General features: G+C 39.2%; 1 protein-coding gene across 1 annotated transcript in view; it reads right to left on the minus strand.

The window, feature by feature from the left end:
- Positions 1–9,232, minus strand: part of LOC108796571 (otopetrin-1-like) — a 50,967-nt gene extending 41,735 nt beyond the window's left edge. Inside the window, exon 1 of the mRNA XM_018568064.1 lies at positions 8,893–9,232. Coding sequence (XP_018423566.1) covers positions 8,893–9,232 — 340 coding nt within the window. The remainder of the gene's footprint in view (positions 1–8,892) is intronic.
- Between the last annotated feature and the right edge of the window lie 1,548 nt (positions 9,233–10,780).

Raw genomic sequence — 10,780 nt, forward strand, 5'->3', positions numbered from 1 at the left:
ATAAAAATGTCTGCGCTAAGAATTCCCTATCTATAGTGTGCAACTTAGAATGTGTTATCACAAACAAAACCACAATAAGAAAGCGTATAGTGTAGCTCTATCACAAATGACAACAGGAATTTCTACTAAACACTAAAACAAGCAAACTAACTAACAAACAACAACCTATTATCATAAACTAGCATAATAATGCAATACAATCTATTCCAAAGTCCATGTCATAACCAGTCATTTAAACGTAATAACTTTGCACAGGTGTTCCTATGGTTAATGAATAGTGCTATATACATGCATATATATTCTAGATATCAGAACGTTTAACTGTGAAAATATAAATCCTTTGTGAAGTGATGATATCTAAAAACCTCCACCTATTGCCTCTAACCTGGTAGTTGGACACAGTGTTAAACTAGGGTCAGAAATCGTTTGTGTCATTCTGGTGGTTGGGCCCAGTGTTGAACTAAGGTCAGAAATCACCTGAGTTTCTTTCCCCATAGAAGGGACACAAGCGATTTCTGACCTAGCTGTGTGCGTCCATAGACACACACTGCGTTCGAAAAGCCATGCCACTGCTCCCTCCACTGCTCTCACTGTCACAGTTTGACTGAGGCCCCGTTCACATGTAGCGAATTATCGCGCGATTTCCACCGCGATATCGCGCATTTTTGCCGCGCGATATCGCGAGAAGTCGCCGGCCAATGCTATTCAATGGAGCTGTCTTAACTCCATGTCGCGCGTCGCGGTCGCAAGTCGCTTCTACCGGCGGATTTTGCGCCATTTTGCCTTTTTTCTATGGAGCCCGACGGAGAAGGTCGCGCTACCGTCGCTGGATCGTCGCTGGAACGTCGCCCCGAAAGTCGCGCTATCCCGGCCGTGCGGATCCGCTGCAAAAGGTATGTCGCTACGTGTCTAAACTCTCTTAGAGCAGAAGGAGCCTATCAATCCTCTGCCATCAGTACACAACCGGGACGTTCAGGGGATGGCGATATCGTCTCCGACCCGGCGGAGGTGACAAGCGACCAGAGGTTAATAATTGGGGACATGGAAATGTGTTGGGCATTTTTTTTAAAGCATAGGCCTTAGTATTACTTTAAGTGCTACCAGGAATTCACTCACCTCCTAGCCTCTTGTAAAGTCATACTGATGTAACACATAAGACGAAGACAAGTAACATCATTGTGCAATACGTCACGTGCGGAGTTTAAGGAGTGTTTGGAATACTGCAAATTAGGAACTAGTGCCATACTATGTGCATGGGTGGATGAGTATCTCTTATGTGAGTTTTTAGCCTTTCTATTTTAATAAATTGGAGATATTTAACAGAAGGCACTATGAGAGTGTTTTGCTTGTTTTCTCTGTGAGCTAATTTGGCCTTATGCACGGAGTGTTGGAGTTGAGACACCTCACTCCATAAGGAGACTAAGCACTGTAGACCTTGTTGTGTAATTAGGTCCAGCAGTTAAGGTGAGTGGTGAAGAGTGGAACACATGTAATAATGCATTTTATCTATTGAAGTGGGCAACTGAGATTGCTAGTGGCTTGGGAATTGAGAGCACTGTTTGCACTTCAACACGTGTAATTTATACAGTTGTAAACACTAAACTCAAAAGGACTATCTTTTGAAAAAATAAAAATATGTATATGTATATATATATATATATATATATATATATATATATATATATATATATATATATATATATATATATATATATATATATATATATATATATATATATATATATATATATATTGAATATAAGGTACAATCATGATCCTATTCATTCATAGAATATATATTGCACTTTTGGAGTAACTAAACATACATACACAGTTGATTATAATTATGCACAAAGCACTTTTGTCATTGGTAAAAATAACAATAACAGTGCCACACATTTTATTTATAAATTTGTATTTCTTTAGCTGCATTAGAGAAAGGTGAGATCAGATCCTGGCAGTGCTGTCTGACAGTGATGTATGGATTAGAAAACTCGATAAAATCCAACTTAGAAGCTGAACTCACAGTTCTTGACCTTTACATGACTGGTGGGCGCTCAAAATGATTGCTATTGATGGTATCATGCCGGAAACAGATAAGAAAATATGAAGTCACCAGCACTTGAAACAGACGTGTATCACATATTTATTTTGACAACAGCATCGCATGTGTCATAGGAGTACCAGTGTGTCAGGGGCTCGCAGGGTCACTTACTCAAGTCAAGACAGTCACAGTGGTCACTATTATGATAAATATGTTGACTTTTTGTCTTCTCCTCTGGATTAGAAAACTTTCTGAACAAAATTAATTTTTTGGGGCCAGGTAAGATAGTTCACACTTTCATATGTTACTTTTGAATTAGCAGTTTTCAGTCATTTTTTGACTGAATTTTCTGTTTGAAGTTAATTAGTTGTAATTGAGACTGGATGTATACATGGGATATCCTACATGGGATATCCTTCTAATAGAACATACACAGCCTGTCTTTTTAAAATTTGAGAAAATGTTAAAGTGGTCTTAAAGTGTATGTGAATGCCAAAAATAAAATGACTTTATTCCTTGAAATACTGTTTATCTACCCTTACTAAGGCAGTTTTTTTTCTGTGGCCCTAAAAGATGCACCAATACCAGGGAAACCTGCCAGTCTTGCTCCTGCACTGTTCTGTTAACACTGTCCATAAGTTCAGACCCATAGTAGCATTGTCAGACATGTGCAGTTCAGCTTTCAAAGCCAACAGCAGGAAGCTATACAAGAGCATGTTGGGCCTGCACTCCCCTAGTAAGCCTGTGTTGTCACAGGCTGACATGCTTATAGCCCTGCCTTCCTCATAATAATTAAGAGTGACTTTTTTTCTTTTGTTTTCTGGAAAGAAAGCAAAAAAAAAAAAAAGAAGAAAATTTAAGAATCGCGGTGACTACTTTAAAGCACACACAGGGACCATGGGGAACAAAAGTAGCCACCCTCCGGAAGGAAGGACAGTGTCAGCACAAATTCAGAGATGATTTGAGGATTTACAGACGAGTGATACACAAATCAGATACATTTTTGTTAATAGTTAAGGTACTTGAATGCATTTTTAAGATTTAAATTCAGAGTTTAGTGTCACTAAGTTTATGGGGAGTTACTGACCAGGCAGCATACATTTCTGTACAGAGGATGTAAAAGCTGTCGCCTCCAGAGAGGTGAGTGTGCACAGAAGTGAGGTTCTAAAACTAGCTTAGGGGGCTAGGGATTTTTGTTGTAAAGCTTCCCCACTCATTCCACTTGGCCAACAAAGCAGCTCATTGTAGTGACTGGCCAATCGGAATGTGGGACCAAGCTCTCTACCTGGAAGTTGAGTTTAGCTGTTCAGAAAAGCATAGCATCAATGCACAGTTGTGAAGAATAAGAGCTACTGCAGGTATGTGTATATTTTTGTTATTGGCTTATAATCTTTACTTGCAAATATTTAATACAGGGTGCACCCAGACTGTAAAGCATTCTGTGCTTTCTAAACTAAAATTATATATGATCATGTCCGAAAATGGTATTTGCACTGGTTAGCATGTCCGAAAGTGACCTATTGGGTACCTTTTTGCTGCCCGTGTTCCCCTGGGATTTCTGTATACTTCCTCTCCTAGAGACGCAACAGGAAATGAAAGGAAATCTCTCCAAAGTAAACAGAATTCAAATCTATGAGCTTGTGTTGATGGGCTTGGTTCACATCATTGGGGATTTGGATTCCCATACAAGTCTATGGGAAAAACCTGCTTAAAGTGGGTCAATTGTAGGTTAAAAGGAGGTCAACTGCAGGCTACTTGCAGCTGTCAATGAATTATTTGTCAAATATGTTTTTATTGATTTTCACATCATTAAAAAAAAAAAAAAAGCAGTACAAGTTCAAAAATATCACAGAAACGTACTATATACGTAGTGTAGTATACACCTCGCGTGTGGTCTACATGAATTTTTACATCTTGTATAGGCTCGACCATATAAGAATCAACATATATTACAATGGAGAACCGACCAGCAGAATTAATTATAGCGCCGTCAACTATGACGAGTCTAAACATGTGAGTCATCATAGATGGCCAGTGGAGAGGATTGGTCTTGTGGTGTTCACCATCACGATTGGCACTAGGGGCATCACTTCACATCGTTGAAGGGGTAACATGCATTCCAAGGTTCCCAGTGTTTAATGAATCTTGTCAGTTCCACTCCAATGGAAGACATAGCCCTTTCATAGTGATAGTGTAAATGTACCATATTGATCACTTGTGAGATAGTAGGCAGATCAGGGGAACGCCAGGTCCTTGTTATATTTAATCTAGCAGCTAGCAAAATATGTGTAACTACTGTCCTACAGTGTGGTGGAATATTCTCAATCCTCAGGTTAAGGAGTGCCAAATCTGGGACTGGTCCCACTTGTCTGTCAACTATGCATGAGATAATTCAAAACTTCGCACTCCAGTATTCCTGGAGGCGCGGGCAAGACCATAGTGTATGCATGAGATAGCTGTCAATTAATTCTGAAGGATCTGTCATACTGATGTCATCAACACAAGCCCAAAGCCTGTCAACACAGGCCCTTACAAAGTTGTCACAGGCATAGCTGTCTTTGTGTCTTCAATGAAGGATTTTCCTTCACCTTCTACTCTGGTGACAACTATTTTGTTTTTATTTGTTTGTTTTTTACCCTCACTTTCTGTCTTGGGGACAATGTTCAATAAGACTATTAGAAGGAAATCTCCCCACTTACACTGACACAGACAGTGACAACAAAAACTCTAACCCTTTCTTACTCTTTCCATACATTTAGCACCCAACAAGTATAGTTGTGAGTTATAAATCTGACCACACAGTTAGATTATGATCTGTCAAATCAACCAAACTATAAGACAGCTATATGGTATCAGTGAGAATCTCTCACTCACACCATAGTTGTTGGCAAATTTTGTTGATGTGAGATACCAACTCTTGGCTGTAAAATGCCAGCCTTACATAATTGATAACCATGAGATAACAGCCATCTGATATGCCCCTTTTTCAGCCACCGGACATATTATACAACCGCCCACCATCAGCTACTTGCCCCTTTCCCTATATTTTCAATAAACAAGAGTGTTCACTTTTTAGTTGTTTGGGAGCATACAGCATGACAGAAGGGTGTGAGCAGACCCTCAAATTTATGGGCACCCGTCAAAGTGCCCACCTTATCTTTTTCGAAAGGTCAAGTCTTGCAGTAAGCCACATATAAATGTTTCCTTGCTTTATTGTCTGAGAGATAGAGATGACAGAACTAACACCTAGCCCTCTTGATAAAAGGAGTCAATGAGCAGAATTAATATAACTGGATGCTATGTAGGTACATAAGTCTTGCCACCTTTTCCACTAAGCCTCGCCTTTTTCTGTACAGCATACAGTGAAAGGATGAATCTACTGCTTGTCCATTTTCCTATTTACATTCAGAATTTCTGCAGGCTTTAAACCTGATACGTAAAAAGTTTACACATGGTAAAATGTATTTTTGCCTCTTGAGTTAGTTTATAATTTGGACTATAAAAATTGCACTTACAACCTGATCGGTTCCTCTCTTCGGTAAGGAATCTTACCCTATCGTTCATACATGTGACATGTAGACTTTAAAACAGCAGAAATTCTGTAGTACACCAAATTTGATTTAAAATAGTGATTCAGTAAAGTTGGCTGTGTTGGTGGTACACATTTATGATGAGATACTCAAGGCAAACTAGACATTTAAGAAAACTAACTGTCCTCTTTATCATAGTTATAATCCACTACTGTAAGTGTATGTATAGCAAAAAACATTTTTTTTTTTAGTTGTGGATGTAGTCAAAAAGAATTAAAATCCATCAGTTTTTTCCTCTAATTGGGGAGATGCAACAATAAGTGAGAAAAAAGTGAGAGAAATCGTCTCTTAGATGGTTGTCACCAAAACAAGTGTCTCCATTGGAAGACGTACCCTCAACCCTTGTTCCGATGACAGCAATATCATTTGGATTTCCCAACACTTTCTGTACACGGGGCAATGGGTTTGATTTAATAAAGGCAAATAGGCAGTTCGCTTTTAAGGGAATTTGTACATTGCAGGGGAAGTTTACCTTGGCTTAGTGAATATGGTGAAATTTCACTTTGGAAAGGATACCCAATAATGTATCAAGGGAAATTTTAAAAAAACAGTATTTTTGCTTGCACATGATTGGATAATGGAGTCAGCAGAGCTTCACTTCATTCACTATGTTAAATTGAAACTTACCCTGCAATGTGCAAATTCCCTTGCAAAGTGAACAGTCTATTTGCTTTTAGTAAATCAACCCCAATGGTCACCAGGACAAACTGAGAGAATGAAACTTCACAAGGGCTCCAATCCTTCCCTACTGCATCCCAAAAAAAGGTGTGATTATACATTCACTTTAAATGTTAGTAGTATGTAATCACACATTCAGTGTCACAGTGATCCATCATTGTTACCTGAAATATTGTACTATTCAACATACAATAACATCAATTGTACAATCCGAGACATTCAATGTCAGAGTGATCCACTGTTTTTGCCTGAAATATTGTACTATTCACCATACAATTCTTTGTTATGTGTTTAGATGAAGGACTGAGATCTTGAGGAATGCTGAATTAAGTTTTACTTGCTTATAAGAACATTGCATCAGAATACAGCATTACTTCCGGTTCCGGCGCCTGATGTAGCGGACACGAAGTGAGGAGCTCCCGCACAGCCAGGACTAACATATATTATAGACAAGTATACATAAACATAGAGACCAACACTGCACCACAGAGCCACCTACAGCTCAGAAGACAATATAACAGCTCTGAATGTCAGTAATACAAAATCAGTGTATGCTGTTGTATTTCCAACACCCCTTCTCAACAGCATATGTGTTGCTATATAAAATTCAGAGATGTACTATTGTCTTTTGAGTTGTAGGAGGCTCTGTGGTGCAGTGTTGGTCTCTATGCTTATGTATACTTGTCTATAATATACAGGAAGCTCTATCTGTCTACATGTTTCATTCTACAATGCTGTATAATGCTGTTTTCTATTGCAATATTCTTATAAGTAAGTAAAACTTAATTCAACATTCTTTAAGATCTCAATGCTTTATCTAAACAGATAACGAACAGGTTATAGGCCCAGGCACTAAACAGAACATTGCAAGTCAACAAGAGCAACATCCAAGCTGCTGAAAGATGGTGAGCAGTTCAGATATAAAGTTTGCAATTGCAAAGCTCAACAATAGCAACTACCAGCTATGGAAGTTCAAGCTTGAAATGCTGCTAAGCAAAGATGACTTGTGGCAAGTACTGAGTACAGACAGACCCACTAATGAACCCGCAGAGAAATGGGACAAGAAGAACAGGAAAGTCAAAGCAATTATAAGTCTGCTACTGGAAGATGACTGCCTCATCCACATAAGAAAAGAAAAGAGAATACAGCTAAAGGTATGTGGACTGCATTACAAAAACTGCATGAGCGTTCAAACCTAAACAGTAAGCAATATCTGCTTTGCAAGCTATATAAGAGGAGGCTAGAAAAAGGCCAGGAAATGCATGAACATGTGAATGGCATGCTGAAAATCGTAGAACTGCTTCTTGCAATTGGAGAGGAAATTAAAGATAACCACCTAGTGGCATTACTGCTATGCAGCTTTCCAGGGTCATACGCTGCTCTTATTAACGCTCTAGAAAACCAGGCCTGAGCAGGAACTAACACTAGAATACACCAAAGGAAAATTAATCGATGAATATGTCAGAAGGAAAGAAAATATGCACAATTAAGGAAATTAGAAAACCCTTAAAGAGAGCACAAAGCAAAACAAAGAAGGCAGATAGTGTTTTCGCTGTAAAAAGACTGGTCACTTAAAAAAGAATTGCACAATTCAGACAAAATATGTGTTCACTGTAAGTATGTGTTCACAATGTAAGTGCTATATAACTTACACAAAAAAACAGTGAACAAAAAGAAAAGAAAATGTGTACCTTTCACTACATGTGCTATATAACATGCAGACATATAATAACGGCCTTTGTTGAGAAAATGTAAACTAAACAATATTTTTTTCCTCTGCGACAAATGCAGGGATTACACGTGCAGTAGTCATACACAGTGTAAACCTTAGTACTATTAAAGATAATTGATCTTGGAAGATGAAAGGTCAGTCCTTCCAAATGTGATATTTTAGTCACAGGTGGGCTCTGATGTGCTGTATACCCGATGGTTTACTGCTCTTGGCGACTTGGAAAAATATATTTTAGAAAGTTCCAAAATGTTTCCTACCAACTTTAGAGCCTCATCTCTCTGCATTTTCACAGATTTCAAAAAGTAAACTAATCAGACAAAGAACTGCCATGATAGGTTTGCACAGCATTCAGATTTAGGGCTAGTATGCTGGGACAATTTTGTTGTACTTCTGTTTGTGAAGCATTTTTATAAAGATGAGGAATGCTGTCTTTCAATTTTATGGCACAGCGTAAACTTGCGTTTCCTGTTGCTTTTGCCATGCACCACATTGCTTTAGGTTCCTCACTTCATGCAAGTTAATCTGAATACATCTTAAGTGCATCCCAATTTAAATGGACCCCAAAATGAAACTCCACTAAGTACTATCACCATCTATATTGGTTACATATCATAGCCTTAATGTAATGTGCTGGTTCCAAGGTTAGTATAAGACAGATATTAGTGGGGGTTGTGAGGTTACATGATTTAGTCAAAATTCAAACTCATACCTCCCGAAATTATGTTTTAATTTGGAGGAGACATTGTTGTGCACACATTTGTTAAACACATCTATGTGGCATTAGAAGCCATGTCTAAGCATTGTTAATGATAATCAGATTCCTAGAAATAGCTACATCACTCACTTACATCGTAGCCACCTGGCTCCAGCATCCGTATCTTTCTCTATGATTGTCCTTCTCTGAGAGTAGCTCCCAAATATATACCAGAGCATCCAGACCAACTGAATGAGCATCAGTGTTATCAGATAGGAGAGGAGATCTCTGTCTGTTATCCCAACTGCATGGATGGCCCATGCGAACATCAGCAAAAGCCCCACCAGGAAGATATTGAAGCCATACTGGCTGCTGAGGATCTCAGCGTTCTTCTGAGGATAGTTGCGAATCAAATTAAAGTGTAATTTCTTTTCTTCCGCCTTCTGTGTTTGATCTGAGGTGGACACTATGTCTAATCTGTGCTCTTCAGCCATCCTTTTCTTTTCTGAAATGCAAGAAGGGAAACAGCTAGAGAAACCAATAAAGAACATCTTGCTGAAGTAGCGAACCTGCTGTTGAATAAAAACAGGGGATGTCATGTATTTCCTGTCTGAAAAAAAAGCTAATTGCTTGGCTGTTCTAACTCATTAGCTTTCTAAACACCTGACCAGCAACAAGTGTGAAAATCAGGAAAGTCAGAGATGTCCTTATCTGTAGACTTTTTCCAGATCAGTTTAGTATAACAGTAAAGAAAGTGTAAGTATGACAGCCAGGCACCTAGTATTGTTTTATCTCACAACAGGTTTCCATCAGAGTTTTTCCAGCCTAAAGTGATATTTCAATAATGGGTAGATTCTGGTGGCCTGCATGACTTGAAGACTACTTATAACTCTTCAGTCTTCCAGTAGCAAGATCCCTCGCAAACATGCCCTTACCAGCCCAAAGTCTCGCCGCTCCTGCTGCATTCTACATAAAACATTAACAGAAACAGTGGACCCTCCCCAGAATTTCCACTGCAGCTGGGCAGACATGTTAACTCACACTTGTGGGTCATAGTCATTTTGTTTTTGTTTATATCAGTCCTCCAGGATCTACCCATAAAATAAATATTACCTTTGGGTGAACTAATGTTTTAAAGGAGAACTATGAGGCGAGTGCTTTTCACTCAGCCTCATAATCTGAGCCGACCTGTGACAATGAAACTGTCACAGGTCGGCTCAGTAGATCGGGAAGTGAGCGAACACATACCGGCGTTCGCTCACTTCTCGATCCTGTCACTGCAGAGAGCCGTGACAAGGGAGTGACTGGATTCTTCCCTCCCCTGTCCGATCCTCCAGCGCTGACTGGCGGAACGGACGGGGAGGGGGCGTGTACAGCTGGCTCTGCCTCTAGATAGGCAGAGCCAGCTGTCACTCACGCAGCTGGGCGGATCCAGACATAATTGTCGGGATCCGTTTCAGCTGCGGCGTCTCAGTATACCGCGAGCTGTAGCTCGCGGTATACTGAGCTTAGGGTAACGGGAGGACGCTAGTTTGTGTCCTCCCGTTACCCTTCGGAGAACTATGGGGAAAAGCCCTAACCCCATAGTTCTCCTTTAAATATATAATTTTAAAACGTATTTGATTACATGTGGATGGCAATAAAATATGTAATTTGCAATAGCAGCTAACCAGATATCAGCTTTTAAAAGTATAGTGTTTTTTAATTAATAGATGCTATTTTTAATTAGTTGCTATAAGCTGCAGCACACCACATTTCTTTGTACTTTAACTTACAAAGGGTAAATCAAGTATAACATAATTACAAGACTATGCCAGGAAAGTTATTGATTAAACATGATGGTTGCAACCAGATACACATTTCCTTATAGACATGCAGCAATTGACTAACTAGATAAAATTACATATTTCTGCAAAGTCATTCCGTGTCTAGAGTAATGTAGCAACGTAATACGAGATTCATAGTGGATGCCACCATGTTGAATAATTATCTGCAGCATCCCTGCGTAGAACAGTGCTGAAGCTCTAACTATAAAGCTTTCT

Source organism: Nanorana parkeri, unplaced genomic scaffold (assembly GCF_000935625.1).
Source record: "Nanorana parkeri isolate BGI_ZX_2015 unplaced genomic scaffold, ASM93562v1 scaffold1134, whole genome shotgun sequence".
Taxonomy (NCBI): Eukaryota; Metazoa; Chordata; class Amphibia; order Anura; family Dicroglossidae; genus Nanorana; species Nanorana parkeri.